Genomic DNA, 23,313 nt, shown 5'->3' on the forward strand with positions numbered 1-23,313 from the left:
GCTTGGTGTAGAGCGTTAATGACAAGTGGCTTGGATTTGTATCCTGGTTTTGGCCCAGACCCATTTTGTTATTTGGTACAGATTACAAAATTTGTAGGTCTCAGGTTCAAATTTGTAAAAATAAGAGTATTTTCTTCATTGGACTGCTGTGCAATTTAAATAAAATTTGTAAAGCTCATTAGCATAGTGTCCTGGTATACGGTTAAGTACTCAATGTTAGCCCTAGTGATAATGATGATAATGCAGAACCTGTGTAAAATGAGGTGTTGGGTGGGATCAGGGGTGAGTCAGCGTGGCAATTTTTGGGTTCCAGTGCTTTTTTTCTCCTTTTTTTTGTTAGTGAAAGGTAATGGCAGGTTGCTGTGTCTCCTCATCTTGCCTGAACAATAAGGAGGCTTTTCTTTCTAAGTGTACCGCTCACCCCTCCCCATCTAGTAGATGTCCATCGATTGCCCACTTTGAGCCCATCCCCGTGTTGTGCCCTGGAAGTGAACAGCCCTTCACTGAGGATCTTATGACCCAGTGAGGGAGACAAACACATAAATCGATAATTTTACTATAATATACTAAGACCTAAGATAGATCACATTTATTTAAGATAAAAGCTCAGCTTTGGTGGCAGAATTGAGTTTAAAGAAATTAAAAGGGTTTGTAGACTATGAATACTGTGTAGCATAGTCAGTTTGAACCATTTCAATCCTGGATTATTAGCACTAGAGTCACTGAATGATCATATTGCTTTATGTGAACTACAGAAGTGAAAACAGTTTTGGTGCTTTGCATGCCTGGTACCTAGGGCTGAGATGACTAGGCAAGCTTTGGGTGACCTTGTGGATGAAGTCAGGAAGTGGGAATAAGTAGAAGTTTCATTCAAGTTATTATGTAGGTTTTGAAATTTGGGACCCCCTGGAAGACCTCACTTCAGCTTTGGCATATGAAACAAGAATAAATATCAGCCATGTTTAGCATAAAATAGACCAGTAATTCAGCTGGTCTGTGAGTCACTGAATCTGTTTGTGGAAATAAAGACTAGCCTGCAGACCTGATGGGAAATATTTATTGGAAGAAACACTTCCAGCTTTATGATGTATTAGATCAAGGGCTAGGAATGGATTTGGATTCAGATGCTGGCTCTTCCACTTCCTGGATGTGGATAGGCAGCAACCACTCTGATCTTTGTTTACGTGTAACCTGGGGGTGATGGTACCATTCATAGCATGCCTGTGGGAGTTCAGATCAACAAGTACAGGATTGTTGTTCAACTCTACAGTTCTCTGTCTTGAAATAATATAAGTACTGGAGAGGAACAGCTGTCTCCCAACTTTTTTGAATGTTCTAATTCAGTTTGGGCACGTGGACATCACATAGCTCACTAAACAAGATTCTAAAGTTAAAAACAACAATGATAAAATAAGTATATGCTAACCCTTCACAAAGCATTTATTCAAAAAACAATCAAGATCCTATGTATTCAGTGTTCTGAATCCTGCTGCCTTGCTTGTATGTGGGTGGGGGGAAAGGAGGTGGTGGGGCAACTACAGGAGAATTCTGCATTGGTAAGAGAAGCAACCTAGAAACCTGTTTAACTTCATAGATGTTACTCATGCCCTGTTCTGATGGGCATGTAGGAGTGAGTCCTGCTTCAAGACTCATTGGCCTTGAGATGATTTCTATGTAGTCTCTCGTGATAGCGGTCTTTGGACATTTCTAAAAACATTGCATGAAATTGAATTGACAACTCATTCTGGCATCCTTGCATACTGAGTATCATGAAAATGCATGATGCTCATTTTTGTTCTTCACCACTTTGCTCTCTTTCATGTGATAACCAACTACTGCTATACTTACTGGGTGATGAACTTCACATTAGAAAACAAAATCTTGGGGTGCCTGGGTAGCTCAGTCGGTTAAGCATCCTACTTCCACTCAGGTCATGATCTTGCAGTTCGTGAATTTGAGCCCTGGGTTGGACTCTGTGCTGGCAGCTCGGAGCCCGGAGTCTGCTTGGGATTCTGTGCCTCCTTCTCTCTCTGTCCCTTCCCTGCTCATGCTGTCTCAAAAATAAACATAAAAAGAGAAAAAAATCCTTGTGCAGTCGCCATTTCTAAGTTGTCTGAGCCTCAGCCCCTGGGAACAGACATTTCAGAGTATTCACAAAGATCACGAGGGACTTGAAATTGCTTGGAAGGCACAGAGACTATCTGTTTTACTGAGTTATATTTCCAGTCCTTTTGTGTGTTTACATTGCTTTTCTGAAATAGTTAAGACAAGTCTTCATTAACTTAGATTGTGGGTTTGATTGATATCCATCACCCCAGAGTGTTGGACAGGACTTGGGAGCCTGGGATCCTATTCTCAGGTCTTCCATTGACTTAGAGTTACTTCAGGCTTGTGGCTTGATCTTTGTGCTTTTAGTCATGTGGAAATGAGAATATTTGTCAGTGGGAAATTTATCAATTTACCAAAGTGCTCAGGATTTGTGAAGGATTCTTCCACTTATATATTTTTTTGCCTGGGTATAGAAGTATACTCTATAGAGTTAATATAATCATCTCTGGAGAAGAATGTGTCTCCAGAAAGCATTCAAGGGATGACATCCCTGGGGCTGGGCCCTGTGTCTTTCTAAGGCAGGGGAAATGCCTGGAACTGACTGGGTGATTTGGCTCTACAGTTGACTTCAGAGGCTCAGATAAGAGCTCTGCTGGCTGACTTTGGGCCAGTTACATAATCTGTGTGAGCCTCAGTTCCCTCCCTGTAAAATGAGGTGATGGGAATGATAATGACGGTATTTCAGAAGGTTGTTATGATAAAAATAATTTAATGATGCATGTAGACATCCAACACAGAGCCTGGATGTCATATGCTGTAGGCTTTGTAAGGGTCCCTTTTTTCTCCCAGTTCTAAACAAATTGAGAAAGGAGAGAAAAGAATTGGCAGATTTCAGTGACATTACTACCTTTATTGTTATGTTTTGATCTCAGCTTTTATTCAGTTTTATTGTTATGTTTTGATCTCAGCTTTTATTCAGCTTTGTTGCTGAAATCATAGAGATATAGCTTAATCTGAGCACCAAATGGGTTCACCAAAACTGCATCCCACAATTGGATAGACTTAATAACAACCAGTCACAGCCTTGGTGAATCTAATGTAGGCTTGTGCTCTTTATAGGCAGGCTGCCTCCCAAAGAGAAAGGAAGAGGTGAGCAAGATTTTGGAAGTGGGGTCTGCACAAAAGAGTTTTAAGAAAGCTCTTTACTCTCAATGCACCTCGAGGTTAGGACCCACAGACAGAGGCATAGTATGTATTTTGCAATGCCTCTGTGCCTTTCCAAAGGCCTAGATTGAGCATTCTTGCCTTCTCCACTGGGGAAAAATTCCTACTAATCCTTCAGCCCTGAACTTGGGTATGTCCTCTGTGCAGTCTTCCCCTTTTTCCTCACTTCCCACAAGCAGAACTGTCCAGTCCCTCCTGCATGTAACTCACTACTGTACTATAGACTCAGCTATTTCATAAGACTTATTCTGTGTTGAAATTATTTGACAACTAGTCTATGAACCTTTGTATAAAAGTCCATACACAACATATAGGAAAAGGTCTGAGAGTACAGATTATTAAGGGATCATGCTGAGGAGAGGGATTGGGGCAGAGGAAGATGTTTATTTTTTGTTCCTATGTGCTCAGTTTGCTTCTACATTGCTTTCATTTTTTAAACGACTCTATATTATGATTGTAACCTAAAAATAGTAATCTAAAAGAGGAAAAGCATTGTGTTGTGTTTTTGCCCTGCATTTCCTCCTGAGGTGACCTCTACAGGTCATCTCAGTCATCACCCCACCCCGATTTTGGACAATCTTTTTCTGCCCCTCTCATGTCCCTTCTCCCCCTGCTCTTTCATTCTCCTTCTTTTCCACATCCCCCATGTGGTCAGAGGTATGATTAGATGGCAGCCAAGGGACAATATTTACTTTCCTCAATCTCAGACATGACTTGGGACCATGAGAGGAGCAGGTAGCATTTAAAAAAAATTTTTTTTTAATGTTTATTTATTTTTTGACAGAGAAAGAGAGAGAGTGAGAGAGCAAGCTGGGGAGGGGCAGAGATAGCAGGAGACACAGAATCTGAAGCCGGCTCTACTGTCAGCACAGAGCCCGATGCGGGGCTTGATCTCATTAACTGTGAGATCACGACCTGAGCCGAATTCAGGAGTTGGACGTTTAACCCACTGAGCCACCCAGGAGCCCCTGGTAGCATCTTTTCTAAATGCCTGTTTATCGAGCTGTTACGAATCAGAACAGATAATAGGAAGAGAGACTATTTGTTTTCCTGCTCTAACCCTATGTATCTTTTCTTACACAGGTAAACAACGGAATTGAAGTTTTGAAGGATGGGTAAAGACTTTCGTTATTATTTCCAGCATCCCTGGTCTCGCTTGATCGTGGCTTACTTGGTGATCTTCTTTAACTTCTTAATATTTGCCGAGGACCCAGTTTCTCATAGCCAAACAGAAGCCAATGTTATTGTTGTTGGAAACTGTTTTTCATTTGTAACAAATAAATACCCTAGAGGAGTTGGCTGGAGGATCCTGAAGGTGCTTCTATGGCTACTTGCCATTCTCATAGGACTAATAGCTGGCAAATTTCTGTTCCATCAGCGTTTGTTTGGTAAGTACCCGTGAAATGTAAGGTTGATAATGACTGAATTCTATTCTTCAAGATAGAGCCCTGTTATTTCTAAATGCCAGTTTAGGATGCATTTTAGTTTTCCCTCTAGCCTTAATTTGCTGTGAGCTGTTGGAGCTAGGTTCTTCTGCTGCTCTTTGCCCAGTGGTGTACTTTCCTGTGGCCTCAGGAAAATTAACATGAGGTAAAATTAGTCCTAAACTTAATTTCAAAAAACGGCTTTAGAGCCTAAATTAATGTGTGTGTAATCTTTTTAGAGAAGACATGAAAATAGCTCTTTTCCCATAAACAGTACCTAAGTATGTTATCATGAAGAGTTTGCCTTCATGTCATACCATGAGTTCATTAAAGTAGCTTAACCATTGCTCATGTATTTACATATATTATTCATTCTGAGAATAAGAATGGCAACTCTAACTTTTTTACAATTTTTCTTTCCTTTTTTGTTTTTATTTTGAACATTGGCTTGAGGATGTTTATTTTTGAGCCTATTCAACCACAGAACAGTATATTAGCACAGAATCCTTTGATAGTAAGCAATAGACAAAGAAAAAAACACTAAAATAGTTCAAGCTAAAAAAAAAAGGTAATTTACTATAAGGGTACTGAGCTGTTTCTCAAAGATCAAGGATAAAATTCATTTTGGTAATTGGGATAAATGAAACCAGGGGCTTGAATTCTGTCAGGATATTCTTTGTGACAATTTCTCTAACATATCTATTTTATTCTGTGTTCACATTAAAGATCACTTTATATCTACTCAGAGAGACTGACCTGACTCTCTTGGTCCTAAGTTTAAACTCTCAGAAAAGAGCCTGATGTTGACCCAGTTTGGGTGTGTTTTCCACCTTTTGCCTAATTGATTTTGGTCAGGAGTTGGGTGATATTTATCCAACAAATACTCATTGATCACTGATTACATACCAGGAACTATTCTAGAGAGTGAATCAAAAAAGTAGGGACTGTGCCCTTATAACAATTTACATCCTGTAGGAGGGAGAAAGACAGAAAACAAATTAATGTACTATGCAAAGAGGTGATACGTGTTACTGGGAAAAGAAAGTTTTAAATGCTGCTGGGCCAGTTAGTAAGAGAACTTGGTAATAAAACATTGAATTTAGTAATTATAGGTGACACACTGTAGGTATTTTTAATCTAGAAGTTTGGCTAGAAACAGATGGCAATTGTTTCAGGAAAAAACAAATTGAAACATAGATATACACACACATAGTATTAATTCTATATTCTTTGCAATCTCTACTCCTTAAACTATTGTCCTCTGTTTCTATTACATACATTTATAAAAGGTACATATTTTATGTTTATTATATATGTACATAGTTTCAAGAAGTTTGGTGAGGAAATGAAAGGAGATAGGAAGTAGCTAAAAATGGAAGAAGGACCATGGAAAGATTGTGTTGGGCGTGGCAGTGGGTGGTGCTGGTTTTGAGGAGTGAGATTAATTGATCTGCTTGTCATTTTGGGGGAAAGAGCTAGGCTGAAGTGAAGATAAAGACAGAGGAGGAGAGCAACTCTGAAAGCTTCTTTGCTTTGTGACTTAGGACACAGGTAGAAATAATGGCCTTAGTGGGGACAGGAAGAGAGACTCCAGTTCCTCAGAAATTTTCATAAGAGAGATAAAGTTTGATATTCTGATAGGTCCATTGGCGTGGGGGAGTAGAGAGGTAAGTGGCCTACCACCTGATGATCTCTGTTTGACTATGAACAAGGAAGAGCTAAAGATAAAAATAAATAAATAAAGATAAAGGTGGAATGATTGGATGATGCAGGAGGTTTAAGAAAGTGGTTAAGGTTTGGAACAGCGACCCTAGGGAATATAGCTATCACCTGCCTAGGAACAAACAGAAGCATTACTGATGATCACGGAGGGCTGTTGGGGTTAGCCATTATGAACTGGAATGACATCGATCTGAACTGCTAAGCATTTTTCTTTATGAGAGCTCAGTCACCTGGAACAGAATTTGAGAGTGATTCATCTGGGTGGGGACTGCTCAGGCTTGCTGTATTGGAAACAAAGGATGGGAAATAAATGGAAGGTTCTAACAAAAAAGTTATTGTTTTGATTAACAGGGGTCTGGCTGGGCATGGAAAGGAGGTAAGGAAGATTGATAGTCTGGGAGGAGTGGACAGAAGCTGGAAGATTGGGTGAAACTGAACAGATGAAATGGAAGTAAGAAGAGGGAAAGGGGTTTATGGGTGTGGTGAGATGCCATGTTGTAACAGAAGTACAGCCAGTCCTTTAGTGGTGATTTCCAGCTAGGGCATGGCCTTTATGAGAGCGAAGGTAAAGTACAGAGACAGGTCATGACAGAGAGGGTATCTAGGAACGGGGTGTTAGTTGGGCCATCGACCACACATTGAACAAGCATGGTGCTAAGCATAACATTCACAGGGATAGAAGAGGTTAAGGGTGGGGGGGTAAGTGGGAGAGGGTCAGTTTCCAAAAATGGGTGAGGAGTGCTGGGAGACAAAACCATAGATGTCTGTTACAAACAGTGTCTTGGTGTGTTTATAATTTGTTCAGGAAATTTTCTCCGCGTAGAAAGGGAAGGCAAACTTAGACGAAATATCCAGTTTGGAGAAAAGGTATCTACCTCTATTGAGATTGACTGAGAATCATACAGTCAGGGTCATAGTATTAATAATAAGGGAAGATCATTTGGTTCTGTAGTTTCTACATTTTGTTATTTTGTTATAAGATCTTGTGTTTTATACTAAAATCACATAACAGTAATGGCTTCCTTTTTAATTCTCCTGTTGATGTAAGTACTTTAGCCCTGAAAAATCACTCTAGATTTCGGGTGTTATGTTGAGTACAAATTATTTTGAGATAGTGCGAAAATGTGCCCCAATTTTTTTTTGTTTTTGCTTACTATAGGAAAGATTTTCTCTAATGTAGTTAGCTTTATCACTTCTATTTGGCAATTTCTTTTTTTTTCTTACTAAAACCTTATGAAATTATATGGGATATTAGAGAAGGAATGATAACCTTTGGCACATCTTGGTGATAAGTGGAAAGATAACTGGACTCCTGATTGAATTTTTGAATGAACTCCAAACTTGTCTTCTCCTTCTATCTTTCTGCATCTCTCTTTACTGCCATTATTTCTTCCTTCATTCATAAAATGGTAATTATTTGCACACCTGGGTGGCTCAGTCAGTTAAGCATCCAGCTTCGGCTCAGATCATGATCTCGTGGTCTGTGGATTTGAGCCCCACATCGGGCTCTGTGCTGACAGCTCAGAGCCTGGAACCTGCTTTGGATTTTGTGTCTCCCTCTGTCTCTGCCCCTGCCCTACTCGTGCTCTCTCTCTCTCTCTCTCAAAAAGGAATAAACATTTAAAAAATTAAAAAAAAAACAAAACCAAAATGGTAATCATTTGCTCCTAATAGTTCTGCCCTTCTCCAGTTAATTCTGAAATTTTCTACTGGAATAATTTTTCTACATGGATAGATGGCTCCTATTACCTACAAAATAAAATCTAAACTCCTTTGATTGATATCCGAAGCTCTTGATGATCTACCCTGCCTGACTTCAAATCTGGCCTCCTGACGTTCCACACTGTACAGAATTATCTGCAGGTTCTCCAATCTGCTGCGTTTTCTCATGCTTCTGTGCCTTTGCCTGTGCGCCCTCCCCCACCCCGCCCTTGGGCATCATGCTCATCCCCTTCTTATTAACTTGGTTGATTTCTCTTTTTCCTTTACATCCAAGTTTAAGCATGATCTGTGCGACACTTTCTCTGACTCCCTCCTGTCAGATATTGTCTTCCCTCCAGCTCCCATTTGTGTCTTCTTGCAACAGCAAGTACAGCAGGGTGCTCTGGAACTGACAGCCACGCAGCACTACGGAAAAGAATCCAAAATGTAACCCAGCACAAGCATTGTTCTTATTGGCTCGGAATGTGATCAGTGTTTCCCTCCTGGTTCCCAGATAACTAGCATTTATACATAATCCATTTTTTTAAGAGGCCATATTTAAACCTTTAACAGTTTGCAGATGCAAGCTTGTGGTAGGTGGTGGTGATGATGATAGTGTGTATGTAGGGACGAGTGGGATTGGTAATGGCAAGCACAGAAATTCTTGTTACAGAAATTGGAATGGTTTACAAGATAATCCAAATTCTTTTGTGCCATCATTAAAGTTTTTTGTTGTTGTTAATCCTCTTATGAAATGCCAAATAAGAATATCGATAGAATGCCAGTATTCTTTTCATTGTTCCTTTCATTTCATTAACTTGTGAGTCTTCCCTCACTTATTTTATTATGGAATATCTCTTGTTAGTAGTCTCCAAGAGGACAATACCATATGACCAATTTAAAGCATGCATGAGGAAGAGTGATAATTCTCTGAGTACATAATTTAATGTAGTTTGTTGGTTATGAATTTTATTTTTATGAGGTATAAAGATTATAATTTTGTGGCTATTTAATTAACAGCATGAAGCCTCCTCATGATTTATAATTTGTAATGGGAATTGTCCCAAACAAAAATGGTGACGCAAGTTGGAAATTGCATGTTATCAGAGACACAAATGATTAAATGCATTTTAAGTTGCTCACCTCTCACCTTTGCTGTATGGTTGGAATAACACGAGAGAGCTGGGTTTCCTGCATTATCAGCACGAAATTTTATGATTTCAGACTGGTCACAGATCCCAAATTTCCCAAATGTGGAAAATAATGTAGGAGCACAGGGGAAATGAGAATTGATACGTTTCAGAAAAGCTTCTTTAGATTTAACATTGAATCTTGTTGAGGTGAGTATTATATTTGGATTTATGAGAATTGAATTCTGTCGAAATACTCTCTAACAGAATGGAGTGGACGATTCCATTGTTAAACAGTGGATGATTCCACTGTTTAAAAAATAAGCGTGATGCATCCTAGCCTTTTGGAGAATTACACATTATACATTGGAGAAATCCATGAATAGAGAAATCCAAAGATTTCTGATGATAAGACTTGTATTTCTGATGATAAGGCTTATTATATAGAAATAAGCTTATTCAAGAAATCATTTTTATTCCAAGACAGAATTGAAATGCTTTTCCAAAACATATATGCTTAATACAATAGGAATAGAAAATGAAGGCCACAGAAAAGAAGAGAATTAAATATCTTTCAGTTTTGTGAGTTTTGTTACCTTGTTGGTTTTGAGCTTTCTTGGAGCCTGGGTGAAAGGGGAAATGTGATATATTATATAGCTTGGATACCAGAAATGATGAACATTGCAAGTTTCACAGGGGAATCTTTGCACTAAATTTTGGAATTTCCTTGCCCTAAGTTCTGGTAAACAATTTTCTTTTTACATTGGTTTGTATGGGAGGCACTGAGTAGTGAAGTGGCAAAGGCATAAATGGATTTCACATTCTTGTATCTTAAATCAAACTTTCATAAAAGTTTAGAGTGTAACTTTTTTTTAACATTTATTATTTTTTGAGAGACACAGAGAGACAGAGCACGAGCAGGGGAGGGGCAGAGAGAGAGGGAGACACAGAATCTGAAGCAGGCTGTAGGCTCTGAGCTGTCAGCACAGAGCCCGACGTGGGGCCCGAACCCACGAACCATGAGATCATGACCTGTGCCAAAGTCGGTTGCTTAACTGACTGAGCCACCCAGGCACCCCAAGAGTGTAACTTTTAAGAATGAGAGCAGCTCTGTGCTTTTTTATACTCTGACAGTAAGTCTGTGGAGGGCAGAGTGATCAGGGTTTAAATACTGCCTTCTGATCCAAGGATGAATCTTAGGACATCAAGATTGTGACAAATGTCCTCTTCAAACAGACTACTCCTGCTATTTGTCTTCCCTCTTTTCCTTTTGTTTTCTAACGTACAAAGAGTCTCTGTTAGTTGTAGTTTTCTTCTTAACATGGGTGGAGGGCAGGCTGACTCAGATGAGTTGACAGGGATAGGATATGAAACTGATTCTGAACCTGTTAATATTGCACAGCTCCTTTTTTAAAGCATACATATTTGCGTATATAGTTATTTGCATAATTGTTTCATTAATGTCTGGTTTCCTAGCTATGCCACAAGCCTCACAGAGGCAGGGATTAAGTTGAGTTGCTTGTCATTTAATCCTCAGTGCCTAACACAATGCCTGGAACGTAGTAATATTTGATAAATTTGAATGAATAAATTAATGTTCGTTGGTCTTTCACATGTTGTTTTTGCCATTGTTACCTTTTTATTGTAAGCTCGAGAAGGGTATTCATTTGTTCATTCATAAAATATGAGACGTGGTCTCTGCTCTCAAGGAATTTAAAATTTGGTTAAAGAGAGAGGATACATATGCATGAAAAATTAATTGCTCTGATAATACAAGGAAGTGCATATCAAGTATCAAATGAATAGTCCAGACTGTAGGTGCTATGGGAATTCAAGAGGAGATGCGGGTGGGCCGGGAAGGTGAAAGAAAGCTTTGCTGCCAGCGTGGGATCTGAGTTCAGTTTGAAGCACGAGTGGGATGAAAATAGTCAGATCTGATGCAAAGAATTCATTACAGATTTCAGGTCATGGGGTAGATGGTGTCAGCCGAAGAGATGAAAACAACTTAGTTTTTTTTAGAGTTGGGAAAAACTGAGGAAGTTGTGCTCATTTTGAAGGGTGTGAAAAGTTTGCATTAAGAAAGAGCAGGAGGTGTTACAAAGGCAGGCTGAGTCCATATTCTTTCTTTGGTCTTTAGGTGCCCTTTATCTCTTCCATTGTGGTATTTGAATCAAAAAAATATTTGAACAAGATGGGAGACGATGACAAGATCCTCATGAATCAGAATGAAGCAGAATCTAGTGGGAATCAGAGAAGGGCAGGTGAGGGGAGTAGAAAGGGAAGAAGGAAAATATTTTTGGAGCCTCTTGCAGCCATTCAGGCCACTCATGAATAGGGCTGGGACAATGGGTAGCAAGATGGGGACATGTGGAACCTTATGGAACTTCACCCGTTGATGGGATATGAGGAGGTGAGAGTAAGAGTGAAGTTACAGGTAACTAGGAGATTGGGTGAGTGACTAAGGGAGTGATCATTTTATTAAAAAAAAAGAGAAGAAGTCAGTCAGTAGGAGAATCCAGTTAGAGAGGATAATGAGTTTAGTAAATGGTAGGTTTAGGTAATGAGAACACAGACAATGGACCATTTATCTTGAATAGTGCTCAGAACAGCACAGTATGGGTTTACTGAACTGAATCCAGGCACACCATTTCTTATCTAAACTTTGAGGCCAAATGTGTTTCAGAATTCAGTGCATGTGCCTGTAGTTGAGAGCTCACCCTACAGGGCTGAGGACATACTCTGCTATCAAACACATTGGCATAACCATAGCTGGATTATATACTTATTCACATGAAGTAGTGTGAGTAAAGACTATAAACAGCCTCAATTCAGTTCGGACTAGGCTTTGCTACTGAGTGAATTCAGGTTTGGTCATGTGTTGCCAACAATTCAGTTATAAAGATCAGAGTCTTGGGATTTCAGAATTACAGAAACTGGATAATGGACCTACACTTGAGTATAAGTAACATTTTGTAGACATGTTTGATTTCTCCAAGATATCCATCCAGCTGCATAGAAATCATGATGTTTTTAGAAGCCAGTGATTAAAAAAAAGAGAGACAAGGGCTTGACTGAGATCTAGACATCTCTAAAAGAAGAATGTGTGTTGAAAGTGTATTTTTCTTGTGTTTATATTCTGTGAAATATTAAGGAGTTTGCTATTTCCTTTTACCTAGGTCGTTTTAGTTTCAAATAGGAAGTTCTGAATAGAATGTTCTCAATACATCCAGAAATTTGAGAAGACAAATTCCATGATTTTTTCTTCTCTTTTAACAAAAAAGCAGTTTTCCATAAAATACCAAGTATCTCAACAATGTACTGTCATCTCATGAGTTTAATAAAGCTAAATGCTTGTTTGTTTTCTATTGTCTTAGCTTTAAGTCCAGTCTGAAATTCTTTCCTTTGTGTTTGAGCTATGCATATGATTTCATCATTTCAAAATAGAAAACATTTCAGATGTCCCGGAAAGTATGGGCAAGATAGTCGTGGTGATACAGGAGCAACAAAATGTGAAGAAACAGATTTATAATGATATGTTTAGGAAGGAAAAGCATTATTTTAATGTAATGGTGTGAGTATGGTATGCTCTTTTTTGTGTTAATTGGAGATATGAATACCTAAATAGTATAAATGACCCTCAAGTTTATCCTGATAGTTGATAAGACATTAGGAAAATGCATATTTATTACTTCTGAGGGTGCTTGTCAGCAGTTGATTATTTTAAGTATTGTACTCTCAAATAGGGACTTCATTTTGGCGGAATTACTTGAACAAATGTTGTATACAGAGCTGAATGCTACTTAGAGTATCTATCATTTTAAGCTTTATCTTCTCAAAGTACTGAATTTGATACTCATGATAGTCATATTTAAATGTTTATTACCACCTTCATTCTCAACCAATGTATGCCGAATGCCAAAAATCTTCATTTTTCTTATGCCTCAGTTGTGAACATGTAATTCTTTTTTGTGGAGTAAAATAATTTTGGTTAGAAGTAACCACAGAATTCAAGTGAGAGAAAAATGTTACCCCAGTGCTTGCGAAAAATAATGAAAGAAGAAGAAGAAAAAGCAAAGTTTTTGATAGGAGACGCTCAGAAAGGTAGGCTGGGAAAGGATTGATATTTAGCATTAAAATAATCCCCAAGGAACACCCTCTTCCCAGGTAAATTTGGTGTCTGAGAGTTAGTGAACTTGGTAGCCCTTTACAAAAAACTTATGCTGCTTTAATGTCCTTATAGAGCAGGAAAGGAAGATGAGGCTGCAAATCCCGGGTCTTTGGCCATTTCCTCCCACCCCTTCGTTAGTTTGCAGCCACAGTCATCGTGGTCCATTAGCACTAAAGGGCAATCAGCTGCAGCTCTCAGTGTGCTAGGATTGCCTGGCTGCTCTAGTTCCCATAGGATAGAGGATGCAAACACTGTGAAAGGATACCCTCAAGGACTTACTAAAACTAACTCAGAGCACTGTAATTAAGCAATTATTAACCAGGTACCCTCCTGGATACTTTTTATTGTGCTTGATAGATGAATCATCAGAGGCCAAGGCACCCTTTCCTTACCAGGTCCAATCATTGCCTCCTCTTCCTCTTCTCGTATCCCATGTACGGGAGGTAAAGGTAGAACTTTCTTATGGAAGCAACTATCCAATGGAATTGAAGCACGCAGAGCCATGCACAGGGTGCTGAGAGAAACCATGTCACTGATTAATGAAATAGAAGTAGACTGGGTGGAACTTGATGGCTGGTTAAACTATGGTAAGGTTGAAAGTGAAGAGTGCTTGATCACTTGATTCATTTAAAACCACCTTGATAGGAGTTGATTATGGTTCAAATAATAGGGTCAACAATCCTAGGTGGGAGAGGAGTATGATTTGAGAGGACACTGATGAATAAAATATTCCCTGCTTTGATTTCTTTTCTCTTTTATGAATTCCTAACACTGGATTATTTCTTGAAGATACTCTCACTGGGTTAAAGTCTTATGCTACTTGGGAGGTATGATGAACTAACAAGGGTATTAATAATTGCCTTCATTGGGAGACCTAGGTCCAAAGGGTAAGTGTTGGTAGGTGGGAGAATGTTCTGATACGGTAGCTGTGCAGAATTCTGGATAGAAGGAGGGAAAGGAAGGCCATTAGAAGACCTAGGGGTTCACAGGGAGTCAGACACAGAGCCTCTCCAGAGGAAAAACCCGCTATTTCCAGCAGTGGCCTTTAAGCTGCGTATTGGATTTTGAGTATCAGTGGTGCTCAAAGCAATTCTCTGTTGTTTGGGTTTGTGTTTTTATCATGGCTGTGGCCCTGGCTTACTGTTGATGGAAAAACAGAAATGCACAGGGTTGATTTGCCTGGCTCCAAGGTCACAGCAATAGCCAGCAGTAAAATTGGAACATAAACTGAAGCCTTCTGATTCCGACAGGCGCCTTTTCAGGCATCCCAGATGGCAAACCGGCAGCAGGCGAGCCTCAGGACTCAGCAGTCTGCCTCAGGACTGAGTTGAGCTAGGCCACTCCCTATGGCTTCGCTCCACTTTGTCTGTGTTGAGGGATTTTTTCTGGCACCATCTCCTGCCTGACTAGCCCTCTCTTCTGGGTGAAGGAAGTCATTTTGTTGACCCTGTAAGCAGTTGTCCAGTTCCAGGACAAAGCCTGTTATTGCTGCTGACCCAGAAGATGTCGGCACAGGGCTGCCTGTCCTTGGCGCCATCGGTGATCTCCCTTTCGGTGCTGGGCTATTCTTCTTCCCGGATTCAAGAGGAATGTGATTACACATCAAGATTTCCCTTGACTAGTCCATGCTTGTTAAGATACTTTGCATTTCCTTGAGGACAGACCCATTGAAATGGATAGACCAGCTAAGAGTAGACAAGCAAATTCACACAGACGCCTGAGGGAGCAAGTCGCAGTAGCCCAGGGAAGTTAGTATTTGCATTGTAAATTTTTAAACTTTGTATTTTCCTACAAACTGGCTGTGAGCACCTTGCCCAGGTGATCAGGTGCACCAGTGTGATAAGGCTGGCTTCTGCCACAAGTCCCCCTTCTTGCCCTCCGCCACTGTGACCTAGTGACATTTAGACACACCCATGAAATCCTCTTGGACCTTTGTTATTGTACTCCTGACCCAAATAAAGACACTTGCCCCCTGTCCTTACTCTCTTAGCTCCCCACCTGCTTGGTTAAGCCTGCTCCCTTGACCCTCCATGTCTTCTTTCCCCCATGTGGCCCCCTTGGGGCATGCGGTGACTCTCTCTAGGACTGAGTGTAATAAATGTGTTCCTGTCCCTCTTCCATGTACCCTCTGCGGCCACACCTGACTGACCATCCCTTGAAAGAATACAGAGCAGTGTTTCTTGCTGCTTCATGACCTATCCCATTTCTCTTTTATGTTTTTCCCAATTTATTCCTGTTTGAAATGCTCCATGTTTTTAGTATCATCACTGATAAACATGTTGAGTACCCATCATTTGAAGGGATGGTGCCAGGTGCCACGAGACTTATCTTTCAGGAGGTTGTGGTGAATGAAGGAGATCAGACACAGACATAGGAAAATACAGCTGTAATAGGATTCTGATGTCAGCATATGATAATTGCCATGTAAGCAGGATGAGGAGCCTATTCTGAAGGGGGAAAGAAGTCATTCCCAATAGAAATGGTCAAGTAAAACCTTATAGGAGGAGTTCATGGGAACTCTAGAATCCCAGGGTGAGTGGATTTGGTGAGAGCTTCCTTGGTATGTTTTCAGCCAGTCTCTGAGTACCTCTAATAATGACGAACTCACCATCCCCTAAGAAGTCTGGGTCTCATTACTGTTTCTGCAGTAATTCTTGGGTCTGAACCTGAGCTGTGCCTTGTGGCCCCAGGAGAATTCCACTGGAGGGAGGAGGGCATTCCAAGCTGGAGAAATGTCAGGCATACAGTTGTGGGGAAGGAAAGGACAGCTGGTTTTGTGGGAGAGTGGAGCGGGGTAGTTTTCCTACCATGGCAGATTAGGGTTTACGGGAGGTTGGAAAGGGAAGCTTCAGGGCAAATTGTGGAGGGTCTTGCATTTCAGGTTCAGGAGCTTAAAACTTATACTGAAAACCATTGGAAGCCATGGAGCATGTCCCTCCTTTCTAAATTTTAGGTTACAAAAGTGCATAAGACTTTTGTGAACAAAACAGAACAACAACAACAACAACAAAACCACCCCCAGATTATATGAATGAAGTCAGAGAGCTTAAAAGGTTTTGATCACAAGAGTGACAAGATCAAAACAGTGTTGTAGGATGATGGATGCAGAATGACTGGCTTTGAGGTGGGGAGGGTGCTTCAGTCACTTGGGTGTACCTGACCTTAAGAGATCAAGGCTCGGTTTAGAAGTGGCAGTGAAGGGGGACTGGAGGGGAAGGAAGGAAGCAGGGTTGTGAAGGAAGACCTGATAGTGCAAGCACACTGTTCTTTTTTTAAAGTTAACATCTTCATTTTAAGAACTCTGGTCCCGGGGCGCCTGGGTGGCTCAGTTGGTTGAGTGTCTGACTCTTGATTTCGGCTCAGGTCATGATTTCATGGTCCGTGGGGTGGAGCCCATGTTGGGCTCTGTGCTGACAGAGCAAAGCCTATTTGGGATTCTCTCTCTCTCTCTCTCTCTCTCTCTCTGCTGCTCTCCTCCCTCCCCCCCGCACCCCCCCCCCAAAAAAAAGAACTCTGTTTCCTGAGTCCATTTCCTTCATTTACTAAACATAAGGTATATCCATCTATTTCTAAAATTAGAAACTTAAATTCTCATTAGATCATCTTACCTTCTTTTCCAAGTTTGCTGAAAGAAATGAATGTATTATTCTGGTCATTTCTAATGCTAGAAGAGACTTTAAGAAAAAGCAGATTTGGGACATCTGGGTGGCTCAGTTGGTTAAGCATCAGACTTCGGCTCAGATCATGATCTCATGGTTTGTGAGTTTGAGCCTCACATGGGGCTCACTGCTGAGCCAGCTTCAGATCCACCCTTCTCTCTCTGCCCACTCCCCTCAAAATAAATAAATAAACTTTAAAACAGATTTATGTTCATAATTATGTATTGTGAAGATCCTAATGCCACTGAATTTCCTTTTTGAAGCTTAGTGTTTGCCTGAACTTGTTCACTGTTTTGGATCATGCTCATTGATTTGTCTCAATTCACTTACAAAGTATAGAAGCGTCAGCACCTCAGTACTATAGGCCTTGATTTTGTTCATTCAGTGCATGCATATTGAGCATTTTTTCAGACTCTGGGGATCCAGCATTGAACAAAAACAAAGTCCCTGCCTTGACTGAGCTTACACTCTAGTGGGAATAGATGGACAATCAAGAAATAAGTTACCATATATTATGTCAGAGGGCAGTACATGCTGTGGCAGTCACCAAAGCACGAGATGTCTGGGAAGTTGTGGGAATTTCCTCGGATAAGGTGACATTTGAGCAAAGGTGTGAAGGAGGTGGGGGAGCCAGCAGCACAGCTTTCTGGGGGAAAATGACCAAGAAGAGGGTGAGGCAAGTATAAAAGCCAAGACGGTAGTGTGTTTAAAGTGAGTGAACTGCAAAGAGGCCAATGGCTGGAGCAAGGTGAACAGGAAGACAGCAGTAGTGGGGATGGGATGGGGTAGCAAGCTTATAGGCATTTGGTTGTAAAGAGTCCTTTCCCCTTGAGTAAAGGGAAGCACTGATAAACAAATGCTTCTGTATAACTAAGAATTTGGTATCTACTATGGACATACTGCATTAAAAATTGGCGTTCTGGTGAAACCCTTGAGCCCTGCTTCCTGGTCTATTGTGAGATGATGCACAGTCAATGATTTTCAATCTGGCAGCTCCTTTTACTCTTTGGAACAACCATTATGGCTCCTGTATGGAGGTGCTCACCCCACCTCCCTCCCTCCGGTGGGATATGGAAGTGAGGAAAGCTGCTTTTTATGGTGGGTGAGTTATTTGATTATTTTATTTTATTTTATTTTATTTTATTTTATTTTCTATTTTATTTTATTTTATTTTTTATTTGATTATTTTATTTTATTTTATTTTATTTTTTTTTTTCAACGTTTATTTATTTTTGGGACAGAGAGAGACAGAGCATGAACGGGGGAGGGGCAGAGAGAGAGGGAGACACAGAATCGGAAACAGGCTCCAGGCTCTGAGCCATCAGCCCAGAGCCTGACGCGGGGCTCGAACTCACAGACCGCGAGATCGTGACCTGGCTGAAGTCGGACGCTTAACCGACTGCGCCACCCAGGCGCCCCTAATTATTTTAAAGAATGTCTGTACCCTGTGCCTGTCCCTCATCCCCACCAGCAGGGCTAATTCTGTAATGATATTTTTAGCAGTGGGGGTGGGGAGATGGCCCTGGAGGCAGCAGCTGTGGGGACCGCCCCAATTGTTTGTTTCTAAAGTTCAGATTATCCCGGTAGGGTAAGAAAAGCATCCTTCTCTAGGGATGAGTAAGTGTTCTGCCCATTGGAGGTTGGGGGGTGGGGCATAGAGGAGGTTTATGGCCCTTCTTAGGTTTTTTCCTCATTACTCCTCCATGAGACTGTTAATTTAGCCACATGAAAAATGGCCATATTCATTTATTTCTGGGTTGCTCTCCTGCTTCTATTTAGAGGCTAAACAGATTACTGGATTCTCTCCTCTCTGTTGAATTTTGTAAACACAAGCGTTTAACAATCCAAGCATTTAAATCAGGACAGAGAATTTACTTAACAGCTGAATTCTTGATGATAGATCAAATTGAATATGAAAGAAGAGTATTTTTACTTTTCCTCACAAAACTCTCATCAGGGAGTGGAGGAAGAGCTTTACATGTGATACTCAACTAAGTGTAGTTATTTTACCCCTAGATATATAAGAAAGGTTGATCAAATGGATGTTACGCATTTATTCAAGAGGTATTTCTGGGAGCTCCTGTTCTATGGGAGGCCTGTTCTATGTTCTAGGCATCAGGATGTAACAGTGAATAATGATAATAATAATAATAATAATAATAATGATAATAGCAATAACAAATCACTCAAAGTTCTTACTCTCATAGGTTGTATCTTCTGGTAGGGAAAATAGAGAATTATAGTCATTTACAGAATTCATCAAATATTTGTCTCATGTATCTTTGGAACATACTAGGGTTTCCTGGTCTTGTGACTCCTTCTGGCTGGTTAGGTGTGAGCAGGGGTCATGTGTGGCTGTTCTGAGCTGGAGCATTTCATTTGCACATGTAAGACCCCTCCATCCCCCTCCCCTCCACCCCCCCCAAGCTGTTTTTCTTTTTTCCTCAGGCATCAGACAGTGTTCCAGATACTTGCTGCTCTGGTTGCCTGAGTCCCAGAGTAAAGGCAATATGCAGTAGGTTCTTTACCTGGCCCTAAATGAACAGACAAGTAGTTTGAGAAAGAAATAGACCTTTGTTGTTTAAAGGCATTGAGATTTTCGGCATTGTTTGTTATTGTGACATAACCTAGCCTGGACTGAGAATGAAATAAAAAAAACCCCACTTTTAGAAAAATGTTTATTTATTTTGAGAGAGAGAGAGAGAGAGAGAGAGAGAGAGAGAGAGAGCTAGAGAATGTGCATGAGCACAAGCAGGGAAGGGGCAGAGAGCGAGGGAGAGAGAATCCCAAGCAGGCTCTGTACTGTTAGCGCAGAGCCTGATGCGGGGCTTGATCTCATGTACCTTGAAATCATGGCCTGAGCTGAAATCACGAGTATGACACCTAGCTGACTGAACCACTCAGATGCCCCTCAAAACCCCACTTTTTAAAAGAAATAATTACAGGTAATGATATATTGTATAAAGAAACTGAGGCAGGGAACTGTGACAAAGAATGTCTGGCTGCAGTTTGGAGGCTCTGCTAAATAGGGTAGTGAGATTAGCTCCCTTTGAGGAGATTCTGGGGGAACTAAGAGCTGAACAATGAGAAGGAACTAGTTACCTGAAAATCTGGAAGATGTGCATTGTAAATTGAAGGAATAAGAAATGAAAACATTTGGGACACTTGAGAAACACCAAGAACGTTTGTGGAGCTTCTAAATAGGGAGGAAGAGGAAGGAGGATGAGGTGGGAGTTAATGATGTAGGACTTGGTAGGTCATCATAAAGAAATTTTTTAAAAATTTAAGAATAAAACATCCTAGCGTTTTGAGCAGAGAAATTATATATGATTTGGGGTTTTACATTTTTAAAAATCTTATTCATTTTTTTAGAGAGAGTGCGCGCAAGCAGGGGGAGGAGCAGAAAGAAAGGGGGACAGAGAATCCGAAGCAGGCTCCATGCTGTCAAAGCCCGATGTGGGGATCGAACCCATGAACTGTGAGATCATGACCTGAGCCAAAGTTGGATGCTCAACTGACTGAGTCACCCAGGTGCCCCTGATTTAGGTTTTTATAGTGACTCTTTGGGTCACTCAAAAAAAAATGGCTATATGGGGAAAAGATTGAAAGTAGGGAGACTAACTCCTGACTGGTAGCTGGGAGATGGCTGTATTAGTCCTTGTGAGAGGGTGTGGTGATTTGATTCAGGATGGCAGCAGTGGAGATGGAAAGAAGTGGATGGAATCAGGATGCATCATGAAAGTTAATCCCACAGGATTGGATGATGATTTGGATGTGGGTGATAAACATAAGATTCAAGGACGTGTGTGTGTGTGTGTGTGTGTGTGTGTGTGTGTGTGAGCAACTGGGTGGATTATGTTGCTATTTAATAAAGCACAGAGATTGGGCAAACAAAAGATTTGGGAACAAAAAAATCAAGTTTTTATTTTGGACACAATGAGGTTGGAATGCCTATCTGTATACCCATACTCATTCAGTACAAGTTAGGTATGTATGGGGTTCCAGTTCTAGTATTATGAAGTGGCTTGTATCACATTAATCTTCCTGTAGATAAAAATTATAACCTTTTACCCCTGAAAGGAGACAACTGTTTGAAGGCATTGGAGACCTGAAGAAAACAGAAACTGGCAGGGGCCCAGGGGAGGAATTTAACCCTGATAAAAGAGAACCAGGCTGGTGAGATCCATGTGCACATAGCTTTAATCCTGAAGGCACTCTCCAACCCATGAAGCATGGGGACAGCTGTAACTCCAGTAGAAAGCTACAGCTCTCTTGATTTGTGGACTCAGAATATGAAGTTCGGGGCTGGCAGAGCAGTTGGAAAGCAATGAGGGATATCCTGGAAAGAACAGATCCACAGTGGGGGGGGGGGTGGCGGAGACCAAAATTTTAGGTACAGACTCAGCTTAAGTCCTTGACTGGCCCTCAGCTGTACACTCATAGGAGAAATTCAAGAAGCCCAGAAGAAACACTAGGTAGAAGTTTGAAAGAGCTGAACAGAAATTTCAGTGGCTTTCTACTGAAACCCCAGAAGGCCTGCTCTTTAGAAATAAAGATTTATAGGCTTGAGGACAAAACCAACATAGACCCATCTTAACCAAGTGTAAATTCAGGCTTACACAAGTTCAAAATGATTAGCAAATAATTTCAGTGCTTGGTAGAACAATAACAAAATAAAGCTTTTCAGAGGAAGATAACAGAATACAGAGTCTCTACAACATATCATCCATAATGGCGAGTATAAAACACTACATTTGCAAAAAACCCACAGCAATAACAAAAAACCCCTCAAAATCCAGAACAATATGACCCATAATCCAAAGAAAAAGTAGTTAATACAAATGAATACTTAGATGATCCACAAGTCAGCAGACAAGGATTTTAAAGCAATGTATATTGCTCATGGGCAAGTAAGGTAATACACAGAAAACTGAAAGTAGTTTCATAGTCAAACTACTGAAAATCAAAATGAAGAGATGATCTTGAAAGCAGTTAGAGAATAAAGTCACATTTTGTGTAGGGAGAATGATGATATGAAAGATGGCTAACTTCTTATCATAAACAATGGAGGCCAGATAGCATCTTAAAAAAATGTTTTTTAATGTTTATTTATTTTTGACAGAGACAGAGTGTGAGTGGGGGAGGGGCAGAGAGAGAGAAAGACACAGAATCTGAAGAGGCTCTAGGCTCTGAGCTGTCAGCACAGAGCCCGAGGTGGGGCTCGAACTCACAGACCTCAGTGAGATCATGACCTGAGCTGACGTTGGACGCTCAACCGACTGAGCCACCCAGGCACCCCAGATAGCATCTTTAAAGTACTGAAAAATTTCAATCCAGAATTCTTTGTCCAGACAACCTATATTTTCAAAATAAAGGCAAACCAAAGACATTTTTCAGTCAAATAAATAAGATGTTCATTTCCAGTAGATCTATACTAAAGGAGATGCTAAAAAAAGGTTCTTCATCTGGAGTGCAGTGAAACTGTAGAGACACTCAGATCTATAGGAAAGAATGAAGAGCACTAGGTCATAAATATGGGGCTAAATTAAAAGATTTCTTTTTCTTTTAATTTCTTTAAAAGACAACTGAATGTTTAAAGGAAAAATTATAGTATTATATTGTGGGGCTTTATAAACACATAATGGTATAAAATATATGACAATAATAACACAGAGGATGGAGATAAGTAGAATTTGACCGTAAGATCTTTGTATGTTACATTAAGTGGCACAATATTGATCTTAAACTGTGCTAAATTAAGGAGGCATGTTGCAATCTTTGGGACAATCACTGAAAAATAATACAAAGAGGATAAATGAGAAATGTAACTAGGAAGTAAGTTAGAATACTAAAAAAAATACCCTTATGCCAAAAGGAGGCAGGAAAGCAGGAACAAAGTAATAGCATACAGATGGGACAGGGGTAAAACAAACAGCAGAGTGGTGGATCTAAACCCAAACATACCTATAATTAAATTGTATGCAAGAAACCTAAACATTCCAATTAAAAAAGGCAGAGATTGTCAAACTGAATTTTAAAAAGCTTGGTCCAACATATACAGTTTTTGAGAGATATACGTTAAAGACATAGAACAACTGAAATTAACCAGATGGAATATGAATATATCTTATAAGCAGTAAGTATAAGAAAACTGGTGTGAATATGTTAATCTCAGACAAAATAACCAAGGTGGGCATTTCAAAATGATGAAAGGGGTCAATTCATCTGGAAGATGT

The 23,313-nt window shown here is 40.3% G+C and overlaps 1 protein-coding gene across 4 annotated transcripts in view; it reads left to right on the forward strand.

Moving 5' to 3' along the window:
- Nucleotides 1–23,313, forward strand: part of TMEM117 (transmembrane protein 117) — a 496,769-nt gene that overhangs the window by 6,507 nt on the left and 466,949 nt on the right. For 3 of the 4 annotated variants that reach the window (XM_047066667.1, XM_047066664.1, XM_047066665.1), the window contains exon 2: nt 4,357–4,661. In XM_047066667.1, coding sequence (XP_046922623.1) covers nt 4,385–4,661 — 277 coding nt within the window. In that variant the 5' untranslated portion in view covers nt 4,357–4,384. Of the gene's footprint in view, nt 1–4,356; nt 4,662–23,313 lie in introns of those variants that run through there. The other variant, XM_047066666.1, reaches the window with a different exon arrangement.

Source organism: Lynx rufus, unplaced genomic scaffold (genome assembly GCF_022079265.1).
Source record: "Lynx rufus isolate CCGP_SWC_20201006 ecotype Redwood Valley unplaced genomic scaffold, mLynRuf1.p SCAF_7, whole genome shotgun sequence".
Taxonomy (NCBI): domain Eukaryota; kingdom Metazoa; phylum Chordata; class Mammalia; order Carnivora; family Felidae; genus Lynx; species Lynx rufus.